Source organism: Scomber japonicus, chromosome 18, assembly GCF_027409825.1.
Source record: "Scomber japonicus isolate fScoJap1 chromosome 18, fScoJap1.pri, whole genome shotgun sequence".
Lineage (NCBI taxonomy): Eukaryota > Metazoa > Chordata > Actinopteri > Scombriformes > Scombridae > Scomber > Scomber japonicus.
This window is the reverse complement of record NC_070595.1, coordinates 2,067,093-2,085,508: the sequence shown is the minus strand read 5'-3', so window position 1 is coordinate 2,085,508 and position 18,416 is coordinate 2,067,093. Positions and strand designations below refer to the sequence as shown.

At 43.8% G+C, this 18,416-nt stretch overlaps 1 protein-coding gene across 3 annotated transcripts in view; it reads right to left on the bottom strand.

The window, feature by feature from the left end:
• Positions 1-18,416, bottom strand: part of mettl22 (methyltransferase 22, Kin17 lysine) — a 131,966-nt gene that overhangs the window by 45,866 nt on the left and 67,684 nt on the right. For all 3 annotated transcript variants that reach the window (XM_053339292.1, XM_053339290.1, XM_053339291.1), the window contains exons 7-8: positions 11,352-11,423; positions 9,309-9,362 (exon numbers count right to left, since the gene is read on the bottom strand). In XM_053339292.1, coding sequence (XP_053195267.1) covers positions 9,309-9,362; positions 11,352-11,423 — 126 coding nt within the window. The remainder of the gene's footprint in view (positions 1-9,308; positions 9,363-11,351; positions 11,424-18,416) is intronic.

The window sequence follows — 18,416 nt, the reverse complement described above, 5'->3', positions numbered from 1 at the left end:
GCTCTCAGGAGAGCACAACAGAAGCACAATCTTCCAGAGGATGCCCTTGTCACTGAATGCCCAACCAGGTGGAGCTCAAAACAGAAAATGATGGAGAAGATCTTGGAGCAGCAGCCTTATCTGATGTCCTCTCAGCAGACCGAAAAACACGGCATCTGGATCCCTCCTGGCAAGACCTGGAGGTAATTGAATCTGTAAATCTGGCATTACACCCTTTGCAAGAGTTCACTAATGCTCTTTCAGGGAAAGGCTATGTGAGTGTTTCATATGTGTTTCAGTTGTGTGTGTGTGACTATACTATACACAGGGCGTGTGACGCGTCAGTGCAGTAGTGTTGGAGTAGTAGTGCCTGTAGTTAGTGCATGCTGCATGCTGCCTCTGCTTGCTACTTTTCTGCTTTCAGCTACGGCCGGCGGCTAGCCCTCTGTTTCCGGGGGTGAAAAGAGGAGCCGAGCGCTTAAGTCTCCTCAGCCGGTACATAGCCTCTCCACTGCCAAGACTCCTACTCGCCTCCTCGTGGCCACACACGGTAACTAGTTCCCCACGGTTTCCAGGCTAAGCTGTACGGGATCTCGGAGCAGCAATGGGCCCCAGAGACGTGGCATGCAGGCCCACCGGCGTGTGGATACGCCCTGCTGCCCGTCAACCACTGCCTCGGCTGTGGGAAAACAGCTCCAGCTATGGGCAAATAGCAAGACCTCAATGGCGGACCAGACGGAGGATGATGACTTACCCAAGGGAAACATCACAACGGCTGGGAAGGCGGACGAAGGCTGCAGCAGAAACGGGTCACCAGTCGTCTTGGAGTCCATGCCACTGGATCCTGACCCCGATCTGTCAAGGTCTGTGTGGTGGCTGTATGTGCACCAGTCTCCCCACACTAAACAAATTCACGCACAGGCGTCTTCTTCAAGGGAATCCACCTAACATCCCGGGTTAAGTCCTGTGGCAACCAGTAAGTGGCGACGGGGGCAGGATTGTGAAGTCTGGAAGCCCTTAGTCACAAGCTGGCACATCAGGCGGTGGATGCCAGATGAACGCTGGACTCTTGGACCGAGGCAGAAAGAGCCCTTCGGTAGCTACATCCACGACTGAGCAGCCCTTTTTAGGATCCACTCTGCTCACCCTTGACAGGGAAGGGACTAGAAAAGGTGCCCTAAAATTAGCCTGCCTCAAACCTCCCGTCTGGATTACCGCATTCAGAGGGATCACCAATTTGCGGTCAGAAACACAGAACTATGAATTTTGGAGCCTGGAATGTGCGCACACTGATGGACAGTGCAACCAGTGACAGGCCGGAGAGGAGAACCGCCATCATTGCTAGAGAACTGAGGAGATGCCGGATTGACATAGCTGCTCTCTCAGAAACTCGACGGGCAGAGGAAGGTCATTTGAAGGAGGAGAAGGGTGGCTACACTTTCTTCTGGAAAGGGAAAGCAGCAGATGAGCTCAGGATCCATGGGGTTGGGTTTGCCATTAGGAACCAACTGATCAGTCACCTCTCTGAACTCCCTGGGAATCAGCGAGCGTCTGATGACTCTCCGTCTGGTGCTTGCCAACAACCAGATGGCAACAGTCGTGAGTGCCTATGCACCTACCCTTGTTTCCGATGAGGAAATGAAAGAGACCTTCTATGCCTGTCTGGATGAGACACTGTCAAAAATCCCCAAGGAGGAGTTCTGCTTCATCTTTCACCAGAAGAACAAATTCAAGGCTTAATGGAGACACCCTCTTTCGAAACAGTGGCATCTTATCGATTATGTCATTGTCAGAACCAGGGATCAGCGTGATGTAAACATCACTAAACCATGATCAACTCCGACGACTGCTGGACAGATCACCGCCTTATACGATCCACGATGTCCATCAAACTCAAGAGGAAGAGGAGATTGCAGAAGAAGCAGAGCCGGCAGAGACTAAACCTTGAAAGCCTGAATGAAACTGCCGCCCAGCAGCAGCTTCAGGCTTCTCTTGGAAAAAGTCTCAAACAGGAATACCCAGAGAACATCAAAGAGCACTGGAACCTGCTTAAGTCCACTATCCACGACACCTGCCAAACCACCCTTGGGTACAAGTCCAGAAAACATCAGGACTGGTTTGATGAAAACGACGCAGAGATAGAACTTCTGATCTCCAAAAAAAGGGAAGCCTTTCATGCTTGGCAAAGTGACATCACCTGCAAGGTTAAGAGACTGGCTCACTCCAGAGCCAAGGCTGATGTCCAGAACCAGGTGAGGCAGATTAAGAACTCCTGGTGGACAGAAAAGGCACTGGAAATCCAGCGTCTGGCAGACTCTGGAGACACCAGAGGCTTTTTCAGTGCCACGAAGGCTGTCTACAGCCCAAGCCGTCGGGGCTTGAACCCATTACGTTCAAAGGATGGACAGGTGCTGCTGAAGGACAACGAGTCCATTAACAAACGATGGAGAGAGCACTTCCAGGAACTCCTCAACCGTAACACTGCAACTCAATCAAATTTCATCTGTCACATCCCTCAGAGTCCCACCAGGGAAGACATGGGAGAACCTCCCACCTTATCCGAGGTCCAAGATGCCATCAGGAGCCTGAAGAACAACAGGACCACCGGTCCAGATGGGATCCCAGCTGAGGTCCTAAAGGAAGGTGGAGCAGAACTCCTGTGCTGCCTCCATGCCCTCCTTCTGAAGGTATGGGAAGAGGAAGAACTCCCCTCAGAGCTCAGGGATGCTCTGATCGTGACCATATTTAAGAAGGGGGACAAAGCTGATTGTGGAAACTACAGAGGCATCTCAATCCTGTCAACAACTGGCAAAATACTTGCTTGTGTTCTCGCTAATCATCTACTGCCACTTTCTGAGGAAATACTCCCAGAATCACCGCCAACTCCAGGGGAAATGCCGTGAGCACAAGCTGCCTTTGTACATGGCCTTCATAGACCTGACAAAGGTCTTTGATACGGTAGATCGCCAGAACAAATACATCAGAATCCTGAGGCTACTCCATGATGGAATGACAGCCACGGTGCTCAGCAACAGTGGCTCCATGTCTGAGCCTTTCACTGTGGAGACAGGGGTCAAACAGGGATGCATTATTGCACCCACCCTGTTTTCTGTCTTTATTGCTGCCATACTTCACATCATTTGCAAAGACCTACCACAGGGAATTCCGATCCGGTACAGAACCAATGGTAGGCTCTTTAACCTTGCCAGGTTCAAAGCCAAAAGCAAGGTTAGAAACACCACCATTATGGAGCTCCAGTATGCAGATGACAACGCCATAGCAGCACACTCCGCAGAAGACCTACAGGGTATTCTGAATGCCTTTGCTAAGGCCTGGGTCTAGCTTTGAACATCAAGAAGACCCAGGTGCTATACCAACCTCCACCCAATCAGCCGTTTATTCCACCCATCATAAAAGTGGACAACACCCCTCTCGAGATTGTTGACCACTTCCCTTACCCACGTCTTCTCTCCTCCAAAGCGGACATGGACGCTGAGATCAACCACCGCCTGAGCTGTGCCAATGGAGCATATGCCAAACTCAGGAAAACGGTCTTTGAAGACCGAAATCTCAGGGTTGACACCAAGCTCCTGGTCTACAAGGCCGTGGTTCTCCCCACTTTGCTGTATGGGGTAGAATCATGGACCACCTACAGCAGGCACCTGAGAGCTCTGGAACAGCACCACCAGAGAACCTTGAGGAAGATACTGAGGATCAAATGGGAGGACCGATGCACAAACATCAGTGTTCTGGCAGAGGCCAAAATGTCCAGCATCACCACCACAATAATGAAACACCAACTCCGATGGACCGGCCATCTCATCCCCATGGCCGACACCCGTCTCCCAAAACAAATTCTTTATTCTGAACTGGAGAGAGGTCCGCGAGCTCCAGGCGGGCAAAAGAAACTTTTCAAGGACAACATCAAGACAAACCTTAAAAAATTCTGCATCTCATCTCCTAACTGGGAGCACATGGCTCTGAACAGGCACCGATGGAAGGAAGCGGTGCAAGAAGGTGCTGCGCACTATGAGGGGGAACTCCACCGTGTCGCAGAAACAAAACGCAAGGAAAGACAGAAAAAGGCTCCAGCACGACCACAACCCACTACCATTTCCCATGTCAACACTGCACCAAAATATGTGGGTCACGGATCGGCCTCTATGCCCACCTGAAGACCCACAAGTAGACGACCCCATGCAGAATGATGTGGGTCACGGATCGGCCTCTATGCCCACCTGAAGACCCCCAAGTAGACGACCCCATGCAGAAGACAGTCATACTCGTTTCGAGTGACCGCCGATGATGTGAAACCAGTCCTCCATCTCTTGAAGACATCAGTTCTTGCAGAAAAAGAAGGTGACACAGATTTAACCAAGGATATCAAAGCGAAAATCCTGGACTACATGAATACAAAATATGATGACCCAGCAACACAAGAACTTCTAGATGTTGCATCATTCATGGACCCCAGTTTCAAGAGCAGCTACATCAGTGTGGAGAAGGTCCAAGACATCAAGACCAGGGTGATTTCAGAGATGAAAGATATATCGCAGAAGGTAACTACTAGATTATAAATTTCAATGGCACGAGCACTGGTGGGTATACAAGATTATGATCAGATTATGTATTATCTAAAAGTGATTATGCAACATGTTTTTTCTCTCTGTTTCAGGAGGGAGAAGATTCTCAGGCCAAAAGTGTGAATCCACCCATCGACAAGAGGGCAAAGCCATCACTGGGCAGTTTGCTCAAAAGTAATCCAGGTCCAACCTCCTCCTGAAGTCAACAGCTACCTACTGTCCCCCACCATTGACAGTGAGGCAGACCCGTTGGCTTGGTGGAAACTCCACCACTTGACTTACCCGAAGCTGAGTAAACTAGCTCGGCGGTATCTGTGTATACCTGCCACTAGTTCACCCTCAGACAGGCTCTTCAGCACATCAGGGTAGATATTTTTTCTCCACTTTATTTAACTGCATTTTTTTCCCCTTTTCTATAAGCCCCCCACGCCAAGTATTTCATGTTTCTAAGTCCTGTTGGAGTGGAAAGTTTTGCAGTTATTTTACACATTTAATATATTTGTGTTATTTATTTAAGCTCTTTCCCCCCTGAGATTCTTTTATTTCAAGAGATACTTTTTGTTTTTGTTGAGAGCAGGGGGAGTAAACTGTAATTTAACATGTTGGAGTGGAAAGGTTTACAGTATTTTACAGTATTTTATTTATTTATTTAAGCTCTTTCCCCCCCTGAGATTCTCTTATTTCAAGAGATACTTTTTGTTTTTGTAAAGAGCAGGGAAAGTAAACTTGTTATTGGATATAATAACGTGTATATTAATGTTATGTGGGTTTTGCTCAATAAAAGCATGCACAAGAATATTATTTTCTCTTTTTTTTATTAATTACAATCAGCTATTCAGTGTTTTAGAGTACCTAAAAGCAGGGAATCTTTTAAAGCTGAAAAATCTGAAAGAGACAGGAACTGTATGCAAACTTTAAATATTTTCTTATTTATCGCAAGTCATATCGTAATCACAATATTGAAAAGTGTGATCGCACATCGCACATTTTGCTGATATCGTGCAGGCCTACCACTATCCCCACCTGTCTGAAAACTGCCACCATAATCCCTGTACCCAAAACCTCAGCCATCACCAGCATGAATGATTACCGGCTGGTTGCTCTCACCCCAGTGATTATGAAATGCTTTGAGAGACTGGCACAGCCCCACATTAAACCATGCATTCCACCTGACAAATACCAGTTTGCTTACAGTTCCAACAGAGCCACAGATGATGCCTTCTCCATCGCACTGCTTGCATCCCTGTCACACCCGGAAAATCCCAACAGCTATCTCAGAATGCTGTTTGTGGATTATAGCTCTGCATTCAATTCCATCAACCCAATGAAAATGGTTAAACTGAAAACACTAGGAGCCCTTCTCTGCCAATGGATCAAGGACTTCCTCACCAGCACGTCAGGATCGGCCATCTTTCCTCCTCCTCCATCACTCTCAGCACAGATGTTCTCAATCTAGTCTTCTACTCACTCTTCACATATGACTGCACTGCTTCCCACAACTCCAACACCCTCATCAAATTCGCAGATGATACAAGCAACAACATTGAAACTGCCAACAGGGAGGAGGTCCAGACACTGACCGCCTGATGCAAGGACAACGACCTCATTCTCAACACAAAGAAAACTAAAGAAATCATAATAGACTTTAGGAAAAACAAAAACGCACATCATGATGGTCTGTGCATCAACAGGGAGGAAGTGGAGAGGGTCTCGAGTGTTAAGTTCCTGGGAGTGCACATCACTGAGGACCTGACCTGTAGCCTGAACACCTGCTGCATCATCAAGAAAGCACAGCAGAGACTGTTCTTCCTGAGGACGCTGAGACGCAACAGGCCCCCTCAGAAACTGCTCATCAGCTTCTACCGCTGCACAATAGAGAGTATCCTCACTTACTGTTGCACTGTATGGTACTCCAGCTGCACTGCTGCCGACAAAAAAGACCTGCAGCAGGTTGAAGACGGCTGAGAGGATTGTCGGCTCTTCCCTCCCAAATTTGAGCGACATCTATTAAAGCCATCTCTTCAAACAGGCCATGAACATCGTGCAGGACCCCTCACACCCAGAAACCCCCTCTTCACCACCCTCCCCTCAGGCAGACTGAGAACGCCCATCACACACACAAACAGGCTGCGGAATAGCTTTTTCAAATGAGGCTTATTTTGGCTGGTAGGAAGAGGCAGAGTTAGGTGACTTTTAAACTTAAAGGGACGATATTTTTCTTATGAATGTGGTCGTGCTATACAGATTGCAGTTACATCTGGCTGAGATCTAATCACAATGCAAGTCTGACCGCCTCTAAATGTGGTCCGTCTGATCCAATCACAATGGATTCTGAGTGTATTTACATACAGTTTTGCTTGAAAGGTTGTCTGCACTTTAAAAGTCTGTATTTCTGCATTAAATGTGTCCCGAAATGAGATCCTACAACTGCATAAATGGAATCCAGTCAAACAAGTAAGATAAAAAAAAAACAATAAACAAACAATAAATAATAAGTACAAAAGCAAGAAAAACAATAGTAGTAAAAGTTACAAAAGTAAAATAAGTAATATTATGTACAAGAGTGTTATTGGTGACTTTTAAACTTAAAGGGACGATATTTTTCTTATGAATGTGGTCGTGTTATATAGATTGCAGTTACATCTGGCTGAGCTCTAATCACAATGCAAGTCTGACCGCCTCTAAATGTGGTCCGTCTGATCCAATCACAATGGATTCTGAGTGTATTTACATACAGTGTTGCTTGAAAGGTTGTCTGCACTTTAAAAGTCTGTATTTCTGCATTAAATGTGTCCCGAAATGAGATAAAAACAATAAATTATAAGTACAAAAGCAAGAAAAACAATAGTAGTAAAAGTTACAAAAGTAAAATAAGTAATATTATGTACAAGAGTAATATTGTTGGTGTTGAGTGATAACACATTTGAGTTTGGTATTGTTACAGATTTAAAGTGGGGGGAAAAATGTATACTCTAGTGTGCTCAAGCTTGTCCCTCAAGAGCAAAGGCCGTGGCACTCTCCCCATCTTCAGGATCAGGTTGAAGATGTGCTCAACTATCCAGCACAACTCGTCTGCACCAGTCTTCAGGATCCTGGAGGGGGGTTGCAGCAGTGATGACTGACACTCTGTTGGTCCCCCCCAGCCTGGGAGTTGGGTTCCCTGTGGCCAGACATGGTTTTAAGGCCTCTCCAAACTCCACTGATATTGTTCTGCTGCAACTGATCCTCCATCTTCTTCCTATTGTGATTTTTCCCCTCCTTGATCCTTCTCCTCAGCTCCCTCTGCGCAGCCTTCAGCTCCTCCTTATTTCCTGACCTAAAGACTCTCTTTTTCTCCTTGAGAACAGCCTTTATGTCAATGCCAGCTTGTGAGGCTGTCGATGTCCTCCCCGTGAGTATCACAGAGTTTTTCCCACATTGTTGTGTCAACAGGCACAAAGGCAGGCACAGGTAGGTAGATCTTCCCAGGGTAGGGAGGGTTAATGAATTATAGTCATGGCCAAATATATTGGCACCCCTGCACAGGGCACTGCCAACATGCTAAGGTGGGAGGAGCACCTCAACTCTGGGATGTTGGTGGGTTTCTTTACATGAACTGCCTGCTTTAGACACTTTAACAACATTTCTATAGAATTAATGTCAGTCCTTCAACTCAGCCATTCCAAGACATTAATTATATTCTGCTCTAACCATTCTTTGTTATTACAACTTATATGATTAGGGTAACTGCATGATCCACCCTGTGTTGAGCTTTAGGTATGATACCATGACATTTTCTGGTAGAATCTGCTGATACAACTCAGAACTCTTAGCGCCATCAATGATTACACGCTGTCCTGGTCCAGAAGCTGCAAAGCAGATCCAAACCAGGATACTCCACCCACCACGTTTCACAGATTGGATGAGGGTTTTATGTTGGGATGAAGAGATTTCTCATAACCAAATAAAATGCTTTTCATTCAAGCTTAAAAGATTGATTTTGGTCTCATGCACATAACATCACACTCTGGTTTATCCACATGGTCTTGCGCAAACTGTAGACAGAAGCGATGTTCACAGTCCTTTAAGAACAATGAGGAATTGTGGCTTTCTTCTTACAACTCTGGCATCACACCATTGATGTTCAGTGTTCTCCTGATGGTGGGTTCACAATTATTGACATTAGCCACTGCAAGAGAGGCCTTTAGTTTCCTAGCCATTACCCTGGTGTGCCCTTTTGGCTTCTTGGACTTTGATACACTTTGGTATTGGTCCTCATCTTTATTTATTTATATAGGGCGAAATCGCAACAAAAGTCATCTCAAGGCAGGTCTAGACAGCATGTGGTGTGCATGGTGTGCTCTTTGTTAATCGACCACCCCTGAGGAAGGTAACAATAGTGTCAAATGTCTTCCATTTGTGCATAATCTGCCTGACAATTGACTGGTGGGATTCAAACTTTTTAGAGATGTTTTTCTACAGTTTGGTTAGTATCAGCAACTGCAACTATTTAAAAGTCCAGAATTTAAGATATTTAAAACTTGTTCATACATGTATCACAGTTGCCAAAATTACATTTGGCAGTGTTTGGTGTGGCACTTAGTGACTGGAATCTTTTTCAAACCCAGAAGGGAACATTTATATTGCATTCAATATAATTGTGTCTGTGAACATGACAGCTCTCAGACAACATGTTAGTTTTGTGTATCTTTTTGTATCTTGACCAGTACTCCAGATAGTTACTACAAAAAAGTAAGTATGTATTACCTGTACAAAGGTCATGCTGCAGCCAATCCAACTGTCTCACTTTCACCTCTCCACCTGGTGGTCAGAAAAAACTGTATTAAGCCAAACTTTTATATGCTTTTCATGGAATTTTTTTTCTACTCTACAGTTTAAGTCCTATAATTGAACATTGTGTGATGGGGCATCTAGCGGAGACATTAACCCCATCACACAATGTTCAATTAAAGGAGTTAAACTGTTTTTCAAATGTGTACAATTTAGCGTGTTTAGAAGTTTGTTAATAGGTAGAAAATGGATAAAGGCATTAGGGGGCGCTACTGAGCTGTTGTGCCACGCCCAGGGGCAGTTGTAGTATCAAATTAAAGTGCTCCTTAGTGTGAACCTATGTGGGCAATTTGGTGATTCTGTGAAGACGGGAAAGTCTTCCAAACCAGACGAGTAATGACAAAGTTGTTCAGAACTTTTGTTCAGCAGGATGTGCTAAGTCAGCTATTTAAGTGTGAACGCCACGATGAACACCCTCGGACAAGATAACGTTTGTAGGAGGCCAAAAATTGTCGAAAATCACACATTTAAAGGCAAAATGTGCACTTCCTCTTGGATTTTGGATCAGGGGTGTCAGCACATGATTTGTAGGTCTTGATAAGACAAACAATCGAGTTTTGGTTTGATCTTTCTACAACATTCCTATCAGGCGTAGTGGCTGTTTTACTGCTTCTAGGTGACGCTAGAGAGTTTGATGTTGTTTGTTTCTCCATTTTATCGAATTTTTCGCCAGACCTGATGTGTCTGCCAAATTTGGTGAGTTTTTGAGCAGGTTTAGGGGGTCAAATTGAGGCTCAAAGAGGCGGTAGAATAATAATAAAAAACGACACAAGAACAATAGGGTCCCTAATTACAAGCATGACCTACAAACATATCTACAGATTTCACTGGAAATAAGTTCCTCTCCTGTTTGACTTATGAAAGTGTTGGCAGTTAATTTCAGTTGCTCAGTCTAAATGTCTACACAGACAGACAGACAGACAGACAGAGAGAGTGTGTGAGTGTATGTGTGTGTGTGTGTTTGTGGAACTATTTCCAAGTGTGTCCTACAGGTAGTAAATTTGCAACTTGCAATGACTGCAAAGCAGCATAATAAATATGGCAGTGCCATATTGGCACTTTTTTTCCATAACTTAAGTTGTGCCATGTTGCATTTATGTATGTATCCAGGGGGCATCACAATAAGATTAGGAATAATGTGTTAAGTCCATAATAGGAGATATGTTATGTTGTTATCTAACAGTTTTGGTGTAAAAAGCCTGCATATATCAGTATCGGTATCGGAGATTAAGAGTTGGGGAATATTGGATATCGACAGAAAAGTCAATATCAAGCATCCCTATTCATGAGTCATTTATAAGAGCTTCTAACTTTGTCAGGCAGCAGTTGTGATCATTAGACATCCTTGTCTGTAATACCATTTCCTGTTATATATCCTTCTTCACAATATTAACAAAATGGCCTCTTAAATGGTGGTTACACTTCTAGACACTTCATGAGGTTAACTTGACTTGACATGATTCCCCAGATTCAACTTTATATTTAGAACAATTGTATTCCATTACCTGTATTTATATAAAAAAGTTATAGTCTAAGATCATGCAGTTTTAATCAAGTTGCATTATTTGGTACAAAGTTTTTATGGTTACACCACTTAGACATTTTTGCCATAATCCTCTAATATATTCTCTCAAAATGGATTAAAAGCAGAAATTTTATACTGGACCCATAAAATAGATATAGTGATAGTGATAAAGAATCACAATGCTGCATAAGTGTGTCAAACTGGTCAAAACATGCATTCAGCAAAGAGAGAAAAGCAGTCTAGAGGAAGACAGTGTTTTCCTAGTGAAACTCCTCACTGCTGGATGAAAAATACAAGTTGTTATTTCATATCACCATAGGTACTCTAGGAAAACTAAGAAAATGTACAGAAACAGGGCCTATGGTGTCAGGGTGAATTGGGAATAGTTGAGAGGAGATGAGAGAAAAATCTAAATGAATTTCACAATATCTCACCTGAAGGCTCCATCAAGTGTGAATTTAATATTACATTTCTCTTGCACATGCTTAAAAGGTCCTCCCCCACATCTGCAAAACAAAATTAGATCTTTCAGCCATGAAGACAGTGAAATGTCTATTGGTAAATGGTAATGGGACTGCACTTACAGTGCCTATAAGAAGTATTCACCCCTTGGATGTTTTCCCTTTTTTTTGCTTTTATAAATGGAATCCTGGTCAATATAATTTGTGATTGCATAAATATTCACCCAGTCAGTATTTAGTAGATGCACCTTTGGCCACAATCACAGCACTGAGTCTGTGTGGATAGGTCTCAATCAGGCTTACGCATCTGGACAATGTAATTTTTCTACATTCATCTTTGCAAAACTCCTCAAGCTCTGTCAGGTTGCCCGGGGATCGGGCATGAACAGCCCTTTTCAAGTCCAGCCACAAATTCTCTATTGGATTGAGGTCTGGGCTTTGACTCAGCCACTACAGAACATTCACCTTGCTGTCTTTAAACCATTTCTGTGTAGCTTTCACTGTATACTTCATTGTCATTGTCTTGCTGGAGAATAAATCTTCTCCCAAGTCGCAGTTCTATTGCAGATTGGATCAGATTGTCCTCCAGTATTTCTCTATATTTTGCTGTATTCATTTTACCCTCTACCTTTACAAGCCTTCCAGGGCCTCAATAATATGAGTTTTCTTCAACAGTGGCTTTCTCTTTGCCACTGTACCATATAGATAGATTTCCTTTTATTGTCATTCTGCATATATACCAGACAGGTACAAAGTGGAACGAAATTTTGTTGCCACTGGCTCCACATAGAAACATAAAAAAACTTAATGTAAAAACACTGAATCAAACAAATAACAGGCACAGCCATAAATGAACGGATGCATTAATATTGTAACCAAACATTCCTTAAAGCCGGGGGGGGGCTTTCTAGTCTTTACGGCCACTCAAAGCGCTTTACATTACAACTCATTCACCGATTCACGCACATTCATACACTGATGGCAGGGGCTACCACACAGGGTACCAACCTGCTCATCAGGAGGAAGTTAACCATTCATTCTCATTCATACACTGTTGACGCAGCAACGATCTCCACTGCAGCACCGCCTATGAAGAGAGAAGTGTGGGTGGGCTGGTTCTTCCTGAAGTCAACAATGACTTCTTTTGTCTTGTCAACATTCAGGTCCAGGCTGTTGTTTGTGCACCAGTCCACCAGATGTTTCACTTCCTCCCTGTAAGTCAGCTCCTCGTTGTTCTGAATGAGACCCACCACTGTTGTGTCGTCCGTACTTTATGATGTGGTTAGTAGTGGAGTGTGCGCAGCAGTCATGGGTCATAAGGGTGAAGAGCAGCGAGCTCCCACATGTACAGACTGAGGCCTGTCGGTAAGAAAGTCCAGTTGCACATGGGAGGGTTCAGACCCAGTGGACCCACTTTACAGACCAGGTGCTGGGGGATTATGGTGTTGAATGCCGAGAAGTCCAAACAACAACAACAAACGGACATGGGTGTTTTTTTTCTCCAGGTGGAGTGCGAGGGACACAGCGTCCGCGGTAGAGTGGTTTCGGCAGTAGGCAAACTGTAGTGGGTCAAGTGCAGGAGGTAAAACTTCCATAATGTGATCCTTCACCAGCCTTTCAAAGCACTTCATTATAGTGGAGGTGAGTGCTACGGGTCGGTAGGCATTGAGGCAGGTGACAGTGGGTTTTTTTGGTACCGGGATGATAGTGGCTTTCTTATAGCAAGGAGGCCTGGCTCAGTGAGATGTTAAAAATGTCCATAAATACATGCACCATACATTTGCCCATACTGTGATAGTTTTTGTTACACAGGTGTGCTCTGTGCTTCTGTATGTAACCAGATACAGCCTCTGCATACTCCTCCACATTGATCACCTGTTGTTCTGTGGCTGCTTCTATGAACACAGACCATTCAGTGCTCTCAAAACAGACTTGCAGCGCGTCTTCCCCCCTCTCTGGCCAAACCTTCATTTGTCTCACAGCAGGTTTTGATCTTATGAGGACAGGCTTGTATGTGGGAACAAGCAGGACTGAGGAGTGGTCAGAGGAGCCCAGGTGAGGGTGGGGGAGTGCCTTGAAAGCCCCCTTGACATTGGTGTAGACATGGTCCAGTGTGTTGACTCCACATATTGATGGTATTGAGGAACTTTTCATGTTGGCCTGATTAAAATCTCCAGCCACAATGATCACTCCCTCAGGATGTGTGGAATGCAATTCACTAATGGAGGGATACATTGTGTTCAGAGCTACATTTGTATCTGCACTGGGGGCAATGTATATTGCCATGATCACTGCCACAGTGAATTCTCTGGGTAGGTAAACTGGGCGACATTTGATGGTCATGAACTCAATGTCCGGAGAGCAGTGGCTAGAGACTATTGTAGGGTTTGTGCAGCAGTTGTTACTAATGTAAATACACACACCACCACCCCAAGATTTACTGATGAGTGCGCTGCTCCTATCTGTCTGGAATGATGCTAGCCCCTCCATGTCTATGGCGGAGTCCGGCACATCCTCGTTCAGCCATGTCTCTTGATGTTAGTTCCAGTCTCAGGTGGTCCAGTTTGTTCTCCAAGGAGCAAACATTGGCAAGCAAATTCGATGGTAGCAGTGGTCTGTATGGGTTGGTTTAGCTTAGCCCTCGCTCCTCCACATTTCCCCCGCTTCTGATTCCCCTCTCACTGGCTCCGTCTCCTCCTGAGGCGGCCATTGATGAGCTGAGGCACCACAGTTGTGTGGGTCTCATCGCACTTTGTTTGTAGCAGTCCGAGGGATTCCAAAAGTTCTAAAGTATCCAGATTTTAGGTTGCCAGGTTATTTACCGAGTGTAGATGCAGCATGGTATGATTATTATATTTCAATTTTGTCTTTTTGTCAAGAGCCGGAGCAGCAGCAGCCAACACAGGCGCGGCCATGGTAACAAGATAAACATCAACAGCTGATGAAGCTTTTAACTCCTTCAAAGTAGTATAGGTGTCTTGGTGGCCTCCTTCATGCACAGTAACTCAATTTATAAGGAAGGCTCTAGGCAGATTTACACATGTGCAATATTGCTTCAGCCCGGGTGGCTGTGCCTCAGGAGGTGGAGTGGTCGTCCTCCAATTGGAAGATTGGCGGTTCAATTCCCAGCCCCTCCAGTCCACATTTCGGTGTGTCATTGGGCCTGGACTTTCCTGTGGAAATGAACTCAGCCTGTGGCTCAAATTTAACCTTTTCAGGCCCCATATCCCCATGTCTAGAGAAGGATCACCCTGAAAATCCAAACCCAGGTAACCCCTTGGATTCTTGTCCCTCGTTGGCTGAAAGACACCCGACATCATTTCCACCTTCTGACATCACAGAAGCTTCAAAAGGAGAGGCGCAAGGTTTCTTCGCTCTCTTCTCTTTTTTGTCTTTGCACATAGCTGTCCTTCAGAACCACCAATGGCCGACAGAAGACGACAACGCATGTGTGCTTTCCTTTTATTTTATTTCCCCCTCTCTTTGCCATAGAGCCGAAATCAGCACTGCTTCAGCCAAGATGAGGACAATGCTCACTTGAGGACTGTGTCGGATCTTTTCCGTACCGGCTTTGAACACCACACACAGGCTTGCATCGAATCCACGTTGGTGGATCAACGAATAGTAAGATGTTATTCGTCTGGGCAGAGCTAAAATGTGTGTTGTAATGCTAGTTAGCATTTTATCTATCTATCTATCTATTTTATCTTGACTCTGACGAATCTTAATGTTTGTGCCAATGTTATTCACATGTAATGCAATTTTTGTGTTTATCCTGTCAAGATGTTGTGCAGGCTTCTGTTAAAGGATAGCAAGCCCCGTTAACAATCAGCTGAAGCACGCACAGAACCCCGTTGTGCACGTGTGGAGCTGCATTGTTTAGCCAGCACAGATAACACGACACATCCTCGATGCTGTGTGCACATTTATTTGTGTACAAGGCCTCTTTTCACTTTCCCTTTTGGTTTTTGCACTCCCTTCTACTTCTACATGTATGGTTGCCTTGTAGTGAGGCTACTCCCCAACAACACTTAACCCCAAATTGCTCCCGTTGCTGTACAACCAGCTGGCTCTCAAGAAGGGGAAAGTTGAGCACAAAGAGGTTGCTCTGTGGACAGAGGGCGCTGTTTGTGAACTGAATGGTTGTTTGCATAAGACAAACTGGGATGTTTTTAAAGACTCTTGTACCAATTTAGATGAGCTGACCACTGTGGTAAGCTATATTACCTTTTGTGAAGAGATGATTATCCCAAGAAAGACAATTACATTGTATCCTAATAACAAGCCTTAGGTCAGTAAATCCCTCAAGAATTAATAAAAAATAAAAAAAGCTTACTATCAGGGAGATATTACACAACAAAAGGAAGCCCAAAAATTGGTGAAAAGGGAAATTAGGCTGACCAAAATGCAGTACAAGGACAAGGTACAAGATGAACTTAAGAGTGGTAATTTTCGCTCAAGTCTATGGTGGGAATTCAGGATAAGAAAAAAAGAGTGTCTAACACTGACAAATCTGATTGGACCCTGGCAGTAGAACTAAACCAGTTTTATTTGAGATTTGACTCTAAGGACATTTCTGATGAACAATCCAAATTCAGGGCTGCTCCAGTAAGCAGTCGGATTCAGATCGATGAAATCAGCGTGTGGAGCACTTCTGAAAAGACCAATGCTTGGAAAAGTCATGGACCTGATGGTATCAGTGGGCGACTACTTAAATGTGTGCCCCATTCTTAAGTGATATCTTCACATACATTTTTCAGTGGTCCCTGTCACTCAACAAAGTTCCCTCATTATGGAAAGAGTCCATTATTGTCTCAGTGGCGAAGGTACCATCACCGAAGATATTAAATGATTATCGTCCTGTGGCCCTCACCTGAAGAGTTTTGAGCATATGGTGAAACAAAGCTTGCTTTCTATGACGCAGACAATGATTGATCCTCTCCAATTCGCCTATCAACCCAGGAAAGGGGTGAAGGATGCTGTGGCGACACTCTTGAATTTTGTTGTCAGCACCTGGAGGGTAGGAAAACACATGCACGTCTATACTTTGCTGATTTTTCATCAGCCTTTAACTGCATGCAGCCTCATATTCTTGCTCAAGGGCTTTCAAAAATACCCAGCATTGATTTTGGAACCATATGTTGGTTGGTTGATTTTCAGACAACAAGGCTGTAGGGAACTCGTGTTAATGAAGCCCTGTCTGAGACCTTGTTTTTGTTCCACAGGCCCGCCCCAGGGGTGTGTCTTGTCACCTCTACTGTTCATGCTTTACACTACACTAATGACTGTAAGAGCACGTTCAAGTCCTTGACTATTTTACTAGGTGGTGTGATGACTCTTACCTGCAACTCAATGTGTCAAAAACAAAAGACATGATTCTTGATTTCCGTAAGAAGAATCCACCTGTCACAGCCCAAACTTTTTTCAATGGTACAGCAGTCGAAATAGTCAGTCAGTATAAGTATTTAGGCACCATCCTGGACAATAAACTGTCTTTTGAGACCAACTCAGATGCCATCTGTAGAAAGGCAAATCAGAGGTTGTTTTATCTGAGGAAACTGAGGTGTTTTAATGTTGACAAAAAGCTTCTTAAAATGTTTTATTCATCTTTTATTGAGTCCATTTTAACTTGCTTTGATCTGTTGGTTTGGTAACCTCAGTATTTCAAATAAGAACAAGCTGAGGAATGTGGTCAAACTCTGCAAAAAAAACAATTTGCATTAACCTGAATGATCTTGAATATCTGTATCACGCTAGAGCCACTCAGAAGGCAAAGGGCCATTTTGGCAAACCCTCTCCATCCTCTTCATGAGTTTCAGCTTCTCCCGTCTAAGAGAAAATATACTTTCCCCTGTAGAGCCAAATCAAACAGGTATCTTAAATAATTTGTTCCATGTGCCATTAGGTTTTTAAACTAGCTGTAGTTGAGCTTGTTGGGAACGTTAGGCCGGTTAAACTATGTATTTATTTATATTATTTATATTGTTATGTAAGATTCATTGTGTTGTTGGCATGCGAGATATGCATGTTGTTACTTCTATTGCAAACCAAATTGCCCTTCAGGGACATTAAAGATTTTCAAATTCAAAATTCTAATTCAAATATATGTGAATGGGACGTAGTGTAAAAGTGCTTTGAGTGATCAACAAGACTATAAAAGCACGACATAAGCATTTACCATTTACCATTCAATTTCTTAATGATGGATTTAACTGAACTCCAGGGGATGTTCAATGACTTGAATTTTTTTTGCATCCATCCCCTCACTTCTATTTGCGTGTTCTTTTGTCTTCATGGTATAATTGTAGCAGGAATAATGATTAACCAGTAAATGGACCTTCCAGACACAGGTGTCTTCACACTACAATCAATTGATACACATTCATTACACTCAGGTGATCTCCATTTCACTATTTGTGGTACTACTAGCACCAATTGGCTAGACATCAGTTGAATGTTTTTAAAGTTGCAGTATTTAACTATTTTTGTGTTATATTTGCTAAAATTGTCATTATGTTCTGACAGTAGATTAAGATACAGTGGGGCAAAAAAGTATTTAGTCAGCCACCAATTGTGCAAGTTCTGCCACTTAAAAAGATGAGAGAGGCCTGTAATTTTCATCATAGGTACACTTCAACTATGAGAGACAGAATGGGGGGAAAGAATCCAGGAAATCACATTGTAGGATTTTTAATGAATTAATTGGTAAATTCCTCGGTAAAATAAGTATTTGGTCACCTACAAACAAGCAAGACCTGTAACTTCTTCTTTAAGAGGCTCCTCTGTCTCGTTACCTGTATTAATGGCACCTGTTTGAACTCATTATCAGTATAAAAGACACCTGTCCACAACCTCAAACAGTCGTACTCCAAACTCCACTATGGCCAAGACCAAAGAGCTGTCAAAGGACACCAGAAACAAAATTGTAGACCTGCACCAGGCTGGGAAGCCTGAATCTGCAATAGGTAAGCAGCTTGGTGTGAAGAAATCAACTGTGGGGGCAATTATTAGAAAATGGAAGACATACAAGACCACTGA